This window comes from Octodon degus, unplaced genomic scaffold, assembly GCF_000260255.1.
Source record: "Octodon degus isolate 3935 unplaced genomic scaffold, OctDeg1.0 scaffold00299, whole genome shotgun sequence".
Taxonomy (NCBI): Eukaryota; Metazoa; Chordata; class Mammalia; order Rodentia; family Octodontidae; genus Octodon; species Octodon degus.
Genome location: NW_004524875.1, coordinates 1,469,885 through 1,485,301, shown reverse-complemented (window position 1 = coordinate 1,485,301; position 15,417 = coordinate 1,469,885). Strand labels below are relative to the sequence as shown.

General features: G+C 46.0%; 1 protein-coding gene across 1 annotated transcript in view; it reads left to right on the top strand.

The window, feature by feature from the left end:
• Window positions 1-11,618: 11,618 nt before the first annotated feature.
• Window positions 11,619-15,417, top strand: part of Nim1k (NIM1 serine/threonine protein kinase) — a 19,235-nt gene continuing 15,436 nt past the window's right edge. The window contains exon 1 of the mRNA XM_004647302.2: window positions 11,619-11,922. Within this exon, the coding sequence (XP_004647359.1) occupies window positions 11,619-11,922 (304 nt within the window). The remainder of the gene's footprint in view (window positions 11,923-15,417) is intronic.

Here is a 15,417-nt window from a genome sequence, read left to right as displayed (position 1 = left end):
CAGCCAGCCAGCTAGCCAGTCAGTCAGTCAGCCAGTCAGTCAGTCAGCCAACCAGTCAGCCAGCCAGTCAGCCAGCCAGCAAGTCAGCCAGTCAGTCAGTCAGTGTACTTTGCAGGACTGTGGAATGGACCCACAACCTTCACACTGAGGTGTATCTCCAGCCATCATTCCCTTTTTCAACATTTTACATTTAGAGACGAGTCTCCCTAAATTACTTAATTGCCCAGGCTGGGCTTCAATTTGCAGCCCCCCACCTCAGCCTGGCTGGTGCTGGGATTATAGGTGTGGTCCTTCAAAAGTGTACGTTATCTTGTTATTCCAGTCAGATATACCTATGTGATCTCTGACCTGTGATCTACATTCCTTAATGAACATATATCATTATTTATAAGGCTCCCTTCACATATAAGACACATTTGGGTTTGACATACCTTTTCTTCAAGTACAGTCCAGAATGGCTGCTCATGATCACATGATTAATGAATTTCCTACCTCACCAGTGGCTTTCTATTTTCCACAAAATGAATATTTATCTTATGTCTAAAAAGCCACACACTTTTTTGGTCCTAGAATACCCATAGGAATAAACCTATGAGGATGTATAAATACACTTTATTCTCATTTTCTTACCTGAGTAACATTTTAAAATATAAAGATATTATGTTTTATATACACAAAATAGCTTTCTTCCCCCCTCATTTTTTTCCTTTTTATTTTTTTGAGACAAGGTCTTGTTATGTAGTTCAGGCCAGCCTTATGACTCACTATATAGCCCAGACTGGCCTTAAACTTGCATCAATCCTCCTGCCTCAGCCTCCCAAGTTCTGGGATTCCAGGTGTGCACTACCATGCCTAGTTTTCTTCGAGGTGCATTAAGGGAGTATCCTCTGTAGAAAGTGGGAGTCCATCCTATCTTTGCTCTTGGAGAGCTATAAGGCTGATTTATTAGTTTATTTATTTATTCATTTTATTTTATTTTTTAGTACAGGGTTTGCAGGGTCTCATTTCACAGATTGGACTCATAATGATTCTCCTGTTTTCAGCCTCCCAAGCACAGGGATTACAAGGGCGTACCACCACGCCCAGTCTCAATAGCCATCTCAGTACACCCCGGGGGCGGGCTGGCATGGCACACTGGGGATCGAACCCCAGTTCCTGCTCCTGCTTAAGCAGACACTTTAATCCGCTGAGCTATCTGGCCAGCCTCTAAGGTTGATTCTAAGGAAGTGGAAAGCCATAGACTCTGAAAAGAGGCAAAGATGGTGTCCACCTTGAAAACTTGGTGTCTTAGTTACTTTTCTTATGCTGTGACAAAATGCCTGACACACAAAATTAGGGAGGAAAGGTTTATGTATCTCTCAGTTAATAGAGGTTTAGTCCAAGGCAGGCTGGACTAAATCCACTGGCTCCAAGGCAGGTGGCTTGAAAGAGGGGCAGTGCAGAGGAGAAGCAACTCATGGCGGGTGGGTGCAGCAAGCAGCAAGCAGCAAGCAGATGAGTAACAGCACTCTCTCTGGCCCTCATTCCCTGCCCAGACTACCAACCCTCAGGGTTGGCAGCACTCACACCCAGGGTGGGCAGCCTTAATCCTACCATCACACCATGAATCAGCCCCAGCATCACACTTCCTAGATCCAGCCACCTCCCCAAATCTCCACCTATGGCTCAGACGAGACTTGGGGGACATCTAGACTTGCGCCATAACACACGGAGAGCTCTAAGGCTGAAACGCTCCTGCTTCATCCTTCAAGGTCTGCACCACCTGCAGGATGGGCTCCTGCATGCCGAGCACTGCTGAGCATAGGACCATAAGGCAGGCCCTGGCCTCAAGGAGCTGCTAGAACAGGCTCTTGCCGCTCACACTACCACCTCCCCTTCAAAATCACAACACACCCTACCTTCCTAATCTCTTCCATATTCATGTCCACGAAGGTTTGGAATCATCCCCCCACCCCGCCTTTTTTTTTTTTTTTTTTTTTTTTTTTTTTGGTACCTGGAATTGAACTCAAGGCCTCACACTTGCCAGGCAGGCCCTGTGCCACTGAACTATATTCCTGGCCTTCAAATTCCTTTTTCTTAAAACTTGTATAGAAATATAAAGCAAAACACATTTATCAAATACAAATAAAAATTCAAGCTAATGAAATTGAGGTTAATTGCATTCATTGGAAAGTATAGGCAGCATTGTTTTCTTGAAGTTAATTCATTACTCATAAGCAAATATGTTACTAAAACAATGGCAAACATATCTGTATCCTGTCAAGGTTTTTTTTCCTCATCATCAGTCCTCAGTAAAGATTTCCATGAAGGTATTAACTTAAAAAATTTTTGAAGTATCAGAAAACCAAAACCTAAACTCTCTGTAACTGGCATTCGATCTTTGCCCGCTGTGCTATACCTATATCTATTTATCTGTAGATGTGGATATCTAAGTATAGATTTTGCAAAATATTCAAATAAATTGGAAACATGTGAGTAAGAAATGCAAGCCACCTAATGTAAATGTAAGTTGCTCAAAGACCGGAGAGCATTTTGGCCAGCCTTCCTCTTGGGGACTAAGCACCTGAGTTGGTGGCTTCCAGGCAGGGAAGCTCGCCCTGCTCAGGTTCCAAGTCCTTGGCAATGCTGCTTCAGGCTGCAGCCATCACCAAGGTAGTACATCGGGGAAGGCTGGGGAGGCACTGCGACCCTCCAGTAGGATGCCCCCCACCTGCCTGCCTGCCTCCCCCGCTCCTGGAGGCTCTGCAGCACAGAGAGCCACAGGCAGCAGCCTGGTGGGCGGCATTTAGGATTCCAACCACAGCAGAACCTCACTTCTCTTGCTCCGTAATCTACAAGGGGCGGCCGGGACTGATACAGGGATGAGACAGCGACAGGCCGGGCTCCTGCTCATTGTGGCCCTGTGGCTCTCAGCATGTGGCTTGGGTTATTTCAGCCCCTGTGTAGCCATTCCAAGCAGCACGAATACAAGAAGACAGAAGATGGGGCAGACCTATTTCCTTTTGTTTTCTTGTTCCATCTCCTTTGAAGGCAACATCCTGGAAGTTGCCTTTATCACTTCCGCTGTCACCCCCTGACCAGAACTTAAGACGCACAGGTAAGCCTGACTACAACAGACTGAGAACCTGAGAACTGCAGCCTTCGGTCAGAAGCATGTACCTCCTCCCTAAGGCTTCTGTTGTAGAACGGGGCATTTCAAAACTGGCTACACAACAGGGAAACATGACACTGGGGAAATCACTTGGGAAACACAAACACATAAGGGCTGGGGATACAGTTTGGGAATAGTCTGCTGGGCACACCTGCCTGTGGCCCTGGCTTCCATGCTGGTACTCGGCGTGCATCTCAGGTGAGCTGCTTATTCTGTGTGGAAGGATCGCTTAGAGGGTACTGGGAGGCTGTTAAGAAAGGTTAAGCTTTATTTTATTCATTTGGGCCTTTTGCAGTGATAAAAGTTAAAATATTTGATCTGTAAACCTCTTCCCTCACCCCAATAGTCAGGGTGAAGCCCATATATGATATGCTTCCTGAATTTTGCTCTGATGCAAAAGGATGTTTCAGTAATGCGTGGTGGCGCATGCCTATAATCTCAGCACTGGGAAGGCTGAGGCAGGAGGATCACTGCGAGTTGGAGACCAGCCTGCTCCAAGTGAGCTCAAGGCCAACCTGACCTGCATAGCGACACCTTGTCTCAAAAAGACACAAACAGAAAGAAAAGAAAAGGAAGACTTTCTGGCATCGCTAAGGCCATTGCTCTGTTTCTTTTCTTTTTCTTTTAGTGGAACCAGGGATTGAACTCAGGACTGTACACTTATGAGGCAAGCGCTTATTCTACTGAGCTATCTCCCCAGCCCTTCACTCTGTTTCTTTGCAAGCACACTACATTAGAGCTGAGGAAAGTTATGACGAGGCAGCCGAAGAGCAGCTTCTCTTCTGACTGACAGATATTCTTAATCCTCTAAAAAAAACCAGTATGCTACAAACAGCCTCTGCTTCCTAACTTACTCATTTCCAAGGAGAGGAAGAGCATGCTTTGCAGCTCTGCTCAGGGCTCCCTGCTTGGGAGAGCCTTCGATGCTAGCACTTGTTCCTTAGGGGGCAAGCCCTCCTCAGAGAAGGTGAGAATGCTGTGTTTGGAAGTGAATCCTAAACGAAGTTGCAGGACTGTGAGGGTGGACTCGAGTTCCTGCAGTCTGTCCAGCAGGATGCAGCTCCACTCTCTTCCTTCACATGTCCTGAGAGTTAGCCCAAGGCCAGCCTGAGCAGCATGGCAAGACCCTGCCTCAAAAAGACTATATATATATATATATATATATATATATATATATATATTCTTTTTTAAAAAAAAATTTATTTTATTTGTGTGTGTGTGTGTGTGGCCAGTTCAGCCCACCAGGGGGCGGGGCTGGCTGCCATGTGGTGCTGAGGGATTGAACCATGGTCTCTGTGCTTTGCTAAGCTTGTTCTAAGTAGGTGCTTTAGACCACTGAGCCATCTCACCAGCCCTATATTCATTTTTAATGTTGTTTCATTTAAATTGTCATCACTCCTTCAACTCCTAGTTATTTTGAAACAAATTCGTGTTCATCTAATAATCTTTTTAAAAATTATTTATTTGGTACAAGGTCTCTCTGCACAGTCCAGACCTGTAGTAACCCTCCCAGCTCAGCTTCCCCAGCCCTAATGGTGGCATTACAGGTGTGCCCCACCATGCCCGGATTCTAGGCCAGCACTTCATGCCCAGCATGTGGTACTGGGGATGGAACCCGGGGCCTTGTACTTGCCAGGCAGGCGCTTAAACTGCCTTGCTATCTCCGCAGCAGCCAATTTTTTTAAGATTAATGTTTGATTCTGTTCAAATCTTAGTGAAATCCTTTTAAGTATTTAAAATTGCATTTTAATTTCCTTTTAAATAGTTTTATTTGACTAACAATATTTATATTTATTATAAATATGACAATACATCAACAGTGTAAATTTCAAACTCTTTTAAATATGTTTAAAGGCTACCTTAAAATATTACAACTTAAACTTAAAACCACAGACCAGAACCAGTTGATGTATTTGACTGTGAATCTGGTTTGCCTACAAACACACACACACACACACACACACACACACACACACAAACTTTTTGGTGATGTTCCTGTAAAGTGTGGTCTGTACATTGGCAACCTGAAGGCCAAATCTGACCTTGACAATGTAGTTTCACTTAGTCACCCAGTGTTTTTAAAATATTTATTCTACTTTATAAAGACTAGGACCATTCCTAGGCATGGTGGCACACACCTAGAATTCCAACTACTCAGGAGGCTGAGGCAGGAGGGTGGCGAGTTGGAGGACATCCTTGTCAATTTAAAGAACCCTACCTCAAAACAAAAAAGGTAACAATGTGCATCAGTGGTTCCTGGGTTCAGCCCTCAGTAATGGGGTACAAAAGAAAAAAGACTGAATTTACCAAAAATAACTGTGGTTTTTCCCCCCCAAGGCAGGGCCTCACCATACAGTTCAAGTTGACCTTGAACTCACTATGTAGCCCAAAGTGGCCTGAAACTCCCAGCAATCCTCCTGCTTCAGCCTCCCAAATGCTGGGATTACAGGTGTGTGCCACCACTTGTGGCCCACCAAAAAATTCTTGACTGCCAGATTCTTTTCAAGATCTCCAAAGTCTGACCCAAGTAAGCCTGTGTTCCAGCATGACCACCCTGGTCAGGGTGGTGTGAGGCATCGAGGCTGCCCTGGACCACCTGGGCAGAGCACCCACACAACCTTTGAGTCTGTGGTCCTGACCAGCAGGGTTCCTCTAGTGTGGCAAAGCTGGTATAAGCCTGGCAGCCAGGTGACTGGTGGAAGATGAGGAGGGTGGCTGCCTTTCAGGAGATGTGGGCCAGGGCTGGGGAAAGCAGTGGGCCATACTGGTGGGGATGGGACATCGGGGAGCAGCACTCTGGATGCACACTCCCCTCCCACGCGTCAGAGCGCGCTCCTGTGCCCTGGAGGCTTTGCAGTAGTTGAGCACGTGTGTGTGTGCACAGTGCATGCATATGTGTGCGCAGTGTTTCCGTGTGTATGTGTGCATGTGTGTGAGCATGTACATGTGTGTACACTTTTTGCATGTGTACGCACACATGTATGTGTGAGCAGTGTGTGCATGTGTGTATGTGTGTGCTGTGCTTCCGTGTGTACATGTGCATGTATGTGAGCAAGTACATGTGTGCACACTTCCTGCGTGTGTGTGCATGTGTGTGCATGTGCATATCTGTGAGCAGTGCATCCATGTGTGTGCACATGTGTATGCATGCACAGTGATTGCATGTGTGTGTGCAATGCATCTGTGTGTGCACAGTGCTTGCATGTGTGCATGTATGTGTGTGCAGTGCATCTGTGTGTACATATGCATGTGTGTGCACATCTCTCACATGTGTGTATGCATGTGTATGTGCACACTGCACACACATACATGTGTGTATCCCCTATGTGCGTGTTCATGTGCAGAGAAGTGAATTAAGGCCAAAAGCTAGGAGGTGCAAATGACCCTGAATGCTACAGTAGACTCTTCCAAGTGAAGCATGTTAATTAAGGATCCTTCTGAGAACGCTGTGTCTGAGAAGGTCCGTAGCTGGCTTTGGCTCCCACTGGGTCTCCTTGCTACACATGGAAACAACCCAGGTTTCCTTCAGCACGCCAGTGCTTGGCCGTGCCAGCCAGTGAAGAGGCTGTCTGAGCGCCTTCCCCAGAAGTTTTGCAATTTAAGCCCAAAGAGAACAAAGGCAAGATGGTTTCCTTTGATATTATTTTAGCAGTGGGTTGCAAGTCAAGAGAACAAATTACGAAGTATGCTGTGTGCACTTTGATCTTATTTAACGCATTGCATGCAGCAACAGCACACTAATAATTAGGGGCCATCCCGCCTCCCCAGAGGCTTTGGTCTTCGATGACATGACTCCGTCTCTTTTCCTATTGGCTTCCCAAGCTCTCATTAGCATCCATAAAAATTGGTCAAAGCCAAAAGGGTAAAAGGTGAAACAACAACCATGGAAACCTCACTGCGTCTGAGAAAGAACAGACTTCCTCTGCAATTCGGTAGGTCCTACCCCCCATCAGTTTCTTGGCTTTTAATGTGATACAGTGTAGTATTTTGAGGATACTACTAAAAAAAAATCAGAAATACTGTCTTCAGTAATCCTATGATCTGTAATTAGGATTTCTATTTCTAGACATCTAAGAAAAGTCTATAGGAAAAAAAAGTATTTTACAAAATGAATATGTATATACCCATGGACACATGTACCTGCACAGGGATTCTTTCCTGTTAGTCTTTTTTTTTTTTTTTTTTTTTTTCTTCAGTAAGTTTTTTTTCAAATTCTAAAGCTTGAACTCAAGGACTTACAAGTCTAGCCCAGCACTTTACCATCATTCTATCCACCTAGTCCTTTTTTCTTTAATTTTTAAATTATATTAGATTGTGTGGAAATCCAGAGTTTTCCTCACTCATTACTGTTTCTGAAATTTGTTGGCAATTGGAGTGCAACAGAAGCCACATGTTTTCCATTATTCAGATTGTAACAGAGGCCTGGGATTTCTAAAAGTGAAATGTTGGGCTTTCTGAATTGATTATCTGGTTTTCTTGTCTTTATTGTTCATCTCCTCTGGAATTCTAGAAACAGTTCTTTAAGGAAATGACTTTCAGGAAAGCTCTTTGTTTCCTGACTTGTTTTTGACTTGTGGGGTTTTTGCCAGTGCTGCTTTTTTGCATTATGTTCTGGTTGTTTTCTCTTTTGTTCCTTGCTTCTGTCTGCTTTAAGTTCCCTCTGGTTCGGGGTGTGGTTTTGGTTGGACTTCGTTTCTTTCAGCTTGGAGCTTTTGTCGGGTATCTGCTGCCTCTAGCCTGGGTATTCACCCTGTGAGGACGGCACTGGGTTGACACGAGGCTCCCCGTGTGCATGACACTGCCACCTACAGATGGTGCGGTAGGGAGTTGGGTGGCTTTGTGCTAGAGAACCCCACATGAAGTTTTGGGGGCTTGGTCTTCTGAGCCAACCTGTCCAGAAGAGCCCCATGTGGAGGTTTCTATGCCTGACGCCCTCCATTCGGGAGGCACAGGCTGCAGGGAGAAAGGACCCGGGATTCTCTAACCAGTGGACCCCCTCGGTGCCTCCTTGAAGCAGGACTGTGGGGTGGGAGGCGAGGACAGCAGAAACTAGCTGGCCTGGGAAGGAAAGGCCTGGCTCTCTCCTGTTCAGACAGCTCCCAGGTTTTTGGTGCAGGGCCCTTCCTCCACACCTGAGCTGGGTGATGCCTTGGAGTGTGGTCTTCCGAGCCCTCAGAAAGCCTAGTGCACCCTCAAGGTGCAGTTTCCTCCACTGTCTTTGCCAAGGTTACTCACCATCCTGCAATTTTCTCTCCGTCTCCCCAAAAGTATTAGCACTCACATCTGCTGTCATCTTCTTTCTTACTCGCTATGCTTTTACACTTTTTCTCCTCCTCTTCTATTCCTTCTTTCTCAAGGGAAGGAAGTAACAGTAATGACAACGTCCAACTCTGTCCCTTTAACCAGAAATTCCTCATTGTCTTTAGGTTTGAAAAGTAACTGCTTAGAATGAAGTGTGCTCATTTTCCTGTAGAGTCAAAGCAAAGCAATTTTATTGCTCGTTATCTATGAAAGGGGGCGACATATTACATATTTCAATGGTTTTCTTTTCAGGTAAATACATGCTTGCAGGGAAAATGTAAATCATACAGACGAGTAAATTATGAAAACTATACCTGCCTCTTGTTCCATTCTCTGCTCACACTTAACCCACCCAAAGATAATACATATGCCAGCTTCTTAGATATATCCTCTTTCTGCATTCATTTCTGATATATCATGAGACATGCTCAATGGACCTCTCAACAGAGGCTTGGGTCTTTTTTTGTTTGTTTTTGTGGTACCAGGGATTGAAGGCTTGGGTCTTGTAACACATTCGTTTTCATATTTAACTAGTTCCTTACTGATATTCATTTCAGCTTTCTAGTTAAAGAACTGTGGCAGTAAATACCTATCAACCTTTACATCAGAGTTGCACGTATCTGTGCTTGTGCGTGCAAGGCAAGTTATAGTGCACAGAGACTGAGGCCAAGAGGGTAACCACACCCTGGAAATGTGAGTTTTCTGAGATAATTAAATGTTGGTGTAGTGCCATTAGTGTACAAACAAAAATATTTACCTCTACCAAATCAGACCTCCATGTAAAAGTGGGTGAGATGGTAGGTAGTTCTTTCCTTTAATAAACTTTTGTTCAAGAAGGACCAGGCACCGTGCGGTACTCCAAAAGACAGAAGAACTAGAGCTTAGCGTTTCTGCCCACCACTGCTCATCTGGTCAGTACAGGTGACAAGGACAGCATGGTGTGAGGTGCTCAGAAGGAACACAGAGCCAAAACACTCCGTGCAGTCTGCTCGATTGGTCACAAGGCAATGGGCGCTGACTCACTCTGACCCTGCTCCTTTGCATGGGTTCCAGTTCCATTTGGAATCCCCATCGATGCCTCCCCTCACTGCCAGTGTCTCTTTCTGCCAGAAACCTGCAACCATCTACTGTCACTCGACCTTCGAAAAGACACTCTGCCTGAGTCGGGCACCCCTTGAGACTGGATTCCAGTTGTGTGGTTGTGATTTTCCTTGGGGACGAGGTGGCACATTTTGTTAGAATAGCCTGAGACTCTGTGATTCCAGAGCAGTCATAAATAGTGACTCAGATTTCCTCAGCCACTTAAGGATCTTTTAGCTTGAAACAGTATCTTTTAAACGTCCTAGTCAGACTGATCTCAGCAGAGATGTGTTTAGTTGCCATTACCAGGCTCCTGATTAACGCTGTTCCTTTCGTTCTTCACAGTTTCTTCTTGTCTAGGACAGCCGTGGGTATCAGCCTCCTCTTATCTTTCCTAGTTATATTTCTTTAGCAACCCCACACATAGCCATCATAATAATACAGGCAAACTGAGTCTTAACTCTAATGATGTGACATCATCAAGGAGAGTTAAAGAGCCACATGTCCAAGAGAATCTCTCAGTTTTTCAACTGTTTTGGGCTCAAAAATGCTCCAGCCCCACAATCAGGTTCAGTTCTCATTTAGTAAAAACAATATATGCAGACATCACAGTCCACACTGAGGAAGAGGAGGGAGCAGGATGTGCAGATGAACTAAGCCCAGTTCCCACCTTCACAGAGACGGACATCTACGCATGTGCAGAAGGCTGGAGGTACAGAGAAAGAGGCCGTTCCTACGGGGCGGGTGGGGCCATTCTAGCTGGGCAGGATTTCTTCTAATGATGGTGCTGTAGACTTGCGTGCCCTCCGTTTCCCACCCTGAACTAAAGTGCTGAGCCTAGAGGTGACACCTGATCAGATGTACTGGCTCAGGTGAGAAAGTAGCCTTTGTTGCTATAATAACAGAGAAGAAAGAATGGAGTCCAGAAGCCAGGAAAGCCTGTACATGAACCTCAAGGCATTAAAGGAGATGTCACTACTATTTGCACAAATATAAAAATTTTTCAGAACTGATAGAGAATCTTTATTGCTATCCTTGGATATATTTTTTAAAATCTGGTTTGAAGCAACTCAACACAGTTTGCATATTTTCCTGTATTTCAGGAAATAGAAAAACTGCTTCACTGAAAAGCTTTATGGACTTGAGGGCTTTTTAAAAATGTAGATTGGGGAATAAGCATGTACATTTTGGGTTTTTTTAAATCATATGTATTCAAGCATCTGCCGCTGATATGCGTCAGAAATTTGTAGAAAGCATTTTTTTTTTTTTTTTTTTTTTGAGGAACCGGGTATTGAACTCAGGCCCTTGTGTTTGCCAAGCAAGTGCTTATTCTACTGAGCCATCTCCCCGGCCCCTGTAGAAAGCATTTAGATAAATCTTTAGAACAGCATCGCATTCACCATAAACCCTATGCACCATACATCAGCATGGACTAACCTTTTTTTTACTCTTTGTTCTTAAGACGATTCAGCACCTATCAAATTTTTGAGACAGCTCAGTGCATAGAGGAAGGCCTGTCCAGACAAAGGCCAGCGACTGCTATTGTGAGGCTGCCCATGTGACCAAGGCTGATGTGGAAGATTTTTCTTTCCTGGGGTCTAGACTGTGATGTCTCCTGGTTCCTGTGCCTTGGCAGCAAGTGAAATGCCAAATGAAGACCATCAGAGATAAGCAGCCGCTGCCAGGATCCAGGACCATCTTGCACATCTGCATGCAGGGCTCCCTGGCCACCAATTGAAATAGCCAGAGCCTTCATCCTGGGACAGCCACCCACCACGGGGGCCTGGGCCAAAGCTTCCTGGAGCTCCACTTGGAAGGCCTGTGGCAGCTGGACACGTGTCTGACGGTACAGTCAGAGCTTAGAAGTGCAAGGTGAAGGAAGGCGGGACAGTCATCCAGCAACACCAGTAGCCTCTGCCTACCCTCACCAAGTCAGGGAAGGGGGTGCCTGCCTGCAGGACCTCTGTGCAGACACTGGGCTCTGGCACACCTTGGCAGGCCTCTCTCACCCTTGGGCCTGCGCCTCTCTCCCATCAGCCGCATTCAGTGGCTCTGACTGAGATGGAGATGTGAGCCTCCGTGGATGATGACGGCCGTGTGCATGAGTGGAGGTGGCCTGGTGAACCCTCCCTATGCCAGGTGGGACCGGCGTGACAGCGTGGAAAGCAGCTGTCAGACCGAGTGCACCAAGGAAGAGGAGGAGGAGGAGGAAGAGCAGCAGCCCCGCCAGCTGACACCCTTCGAAAAGCTGACACAAGACATGTCCCAGGATGAAAAGGTGGTGAGAGAGATCACACTGGGGAAGCGGATAGGATTCTATCGAATTCGAGGGGAAATCGGAAGCGGAAACTTCTCCCAAGTCAAGCTCGGGATTCACTCCCTGACCAAAGGTAGGATCTCATTTTCCAAGAACCACTGGCTGCTGAAGCAGTGGTGCCTCACTGGGGCAGGTTAGGAGTCCCATCCCAGGAGAGGAGTAAGGTAACAGCAGCAGGACACATGCTGCCGTGGAACGGAGCTACACCCCACTCTGATTTCCCCAAACAGACCGGAGTGGTATAAGCAGTTTGCAGAAAGCAGTGGCGTTGTTGAGGGGCCGGTGAGATAGTTCAGTAGAATATGCACTTCCCTGGCAAGTGCAAAGGCCTGAGTTCAAAAAAAAAAAAAAAAAAAAAAAAAAACAGTGGCTTTGTTGGAGCAGTGAATTCTAAGGCTGAGGTGCCTACCTTCCTTTCATCTGTGTGTGCCAAGGCAGCGGCACCAGAGACCTCGTGGGCAGTCACAGTCTCTGGCCCCTGGAGTCCAGCTTGTCCTCTAGCCAGAGGCTGCTACCCTGCTACATCCGGGGAGAGGGTAGCTCCTCAGGAATCTTCCTGCTCCTTTGTGCCCTGTACTTGTTCTCGTGTTGCTGGGTTCTTCCCTCCACCTGTGCTTGGCTGCTGGATTCTGGCCTCCAGGAAGGACTGTGTCGATGCCGCAGCCCCTTTGCCGTCCAGACCCCATGTGGCTCCTTCCGCAAGAGTCCCTAACTTAGATGAAAGCTGCATCTCAGCATGGGGAGCTGCAAGACACAAGAGCCCAGACAAATCAGGGTGATCCATCCAATGCTAGCACCCGGCGCCATGCTCTCCTGGGAGTCCCTTGCTGGCACCTTTTTTCTTGAACCCAGCCTGGTACCATGTCCCTGGGCCCCCTTTTCTTACCTTAAGGCTGTCTTGTTTTCACACATACACAGCACAACCTCATCCCAAGCACAGCCAGCAGCACACAAACTCACAAGTCACCGCGTTCCAGGCGCCTCCACCTTCCACTAGAGCTTGGAAAATGGGGTCCACCTCTCTGTATCTGGACTACTTTATGTACTGATCAGAGTAAATTACGGTGCTTCTGAGTCTCAGATTCATCATTCATAGAATACAGCCAGTAAAAATCAAAAGATTTTAAGGAGTAAGTGCTTTTTTTTTTTTTAATGAGCAGAATATATTTATTGAGGGGCCGGCTGGGGAGATGGCTCAGTAGAATAAGCTCTTGCCTGGCAAGCGCAAGAGCCTGAGTTCAATCCCAGTTCCGAAAAAAAAAAAAAAAAAAAGAACATATTTACTGAGGGAAAGAAAGCTCCTGTCCGAGAGAAGGACAGAAGAGGGGCCCTAGCAGTTTGTCCCTGAGAAGCTGTCTCTTCCAGGGACTTTTGTAGTGTAAAACCTGTAAGAGTCACTTCCAAGTCCTCAGCTCAGTCCAAGAAGTCAATGTTTGTAATCCCAAAGTTACGTTATTGGAATCCCATCAAGTTAATTCCAATCTACAACTTTCAATGCAACCCATGGTGAAAATAAAGACAGTAAATTATATTTTCAATCACTGGGGAGTCAAGAGACTCTAAGTCCAGCCACGAAGATGGCTTTCCAGAACAAAGAGAGTGACCCAGGGCCTCACTGGGTTTTTATTCAGTGAGGAGTGGCTTGAGGAGGATTGACTGAGAATTGTAGGAAGAAAGGTGACCATTGTGAGCTGAGTTAGGTGGGTGGCCGACATTTACCTCCGCCATATGCAGAGAGGATATGCAGAGAGAGTAATCTGCATTATACTATTATGCCATAGAGATAGCATCCAGTGTTTTGGGTGGTCTGGTGCTTCAGCTCTGATGTAGTCTTTCAAGACCCAGGAAGTCATAGCCTTGATCTCGAGGCTCAGCCCCAGCTGTCCATGGGGAGCATTGGCTCTACCATCCTGTCCTGACCTGGCTCACATTAAAGAGCAGCAGGTGTAGGTTACCAGGGAAACATGCAGGCCACCTTCAGAGACTATCACCAGCACCTCAGCTGGGCCAATACACATTGCTTAAGGCCCATTGAAGGATAAACAAAAGTCCCAGCCAGCTCTGTACAGAACAACACAGGGAAATAGGGTCAGGCTCAGTCAAAATGGAGACAGTCACTCTTCTTTCAAGGAGTGCTGCTCAGGTGGTCCTCCACAAAACCATGCAGTGAGGCGGGTCTAAGGTGGTGGAAAACATGGGAACTGGCTTAGGTAGGCATGAAGTGGGACAAAACTATGGTCAGTCCGCCCGCATCTTGTGCAGCAATTAACCACTGGGAAGAATGTATGCAAAGTGTTGATTATTGAAACTGTCCTACCAATTTGGTTTGAAACTGTCTCGTTGCTATTTATTTCTCAATAAAATTATGGAAAAAAATTTTAAAAATTAAAAAAAAAAAACCTATGGTCAACCAATGAGATTACAAGCACTATTGCTCTGATAAAATTGATTAAATCCAGTACCAAATGAGGAAGCGAGTCACGTAGCAAGGGGGCATGAATATGCATGAATACAGGACAGGGTCTCTTCCTGTAGGGGGTTGGGTTAGGTACTCATTTGGGTTCTTTCAAGGTGACTGATACCTATTTAGAGTATCAATCCCTGATGCCCATCCCTAGGGAAGTACACAGCTCTGTTTCTTCTTTTGTCTTGAGGTGAGGCCCACGTGGGAGTGTCTAGCTCTTCCAAGTTGCAAAATCACTTTGTCTTCCATATTATGTCCTTGAGGGTTAAGGAGTAAGTGCTTGATAAATGTGGCTGTTGGTATTATTTTGCAGTTATGTAAACCTGCATTGCCTTTGTGCCAAAGTCTCCCAGACAAGACTGAGGCAGCTGTCATTCCCTGTTACCTGCAGCTGTCCTCTCTGACCATGCATCAGAGTTACCTGGAAAACTGTGCTGAGCTTTCCCCTTATGCAGGCTGGGCTGGGACCAGGCTTGGGTGTTTGTTACCTTAAACTTCCCCAGGTGATCCCAAGGGACACAGAACTAGTGACCAACTGATACTGTGCTTATATGGCGACTTGAGTCCCAAACTTTCTTGTGGCTATATAATAAGACTACCAGCACGTGAGTCCCCCTGAATTTTGGAGAACAAGGCATTTCCCTGCTGTTAGATGGCAGCCTTGCATGTGTTCTCCTTGGGCTTAACCTGTCACTGAGTAGCCCAGTTGTCAGAGGAACGGTGTCATTCCTCGTATGCACAAGCAAGACAGGAAAGTGGGTTGTGGTTTGCACAGGCCAGTATAGGAAGTCTACTTGTGCAGAATCACCATCATGATTTTAGGAAGCAGGAACAGTCCAGATGAGGCAAAGGAGGTGCTTCCCAAGAGGCAAAGTATGTTAGTGTTGGGGCAGTTCCCAGAATGATGGCAAAGTGAATAAAACAAAAGGCACCACTGCTCCAGATCTCTAGAAAGAAAGCTTCAACAGGGGCCTCTGCTGGCTGTTTATTTATTTTTTTTTCTACAGTTTTATTGATAAACATATAGCAATGAGACAGTTTCAAATCAAATCGGAAGTACAGTTTCAACAAATAATACACTGCATATATTATTCTTAGTGGTTA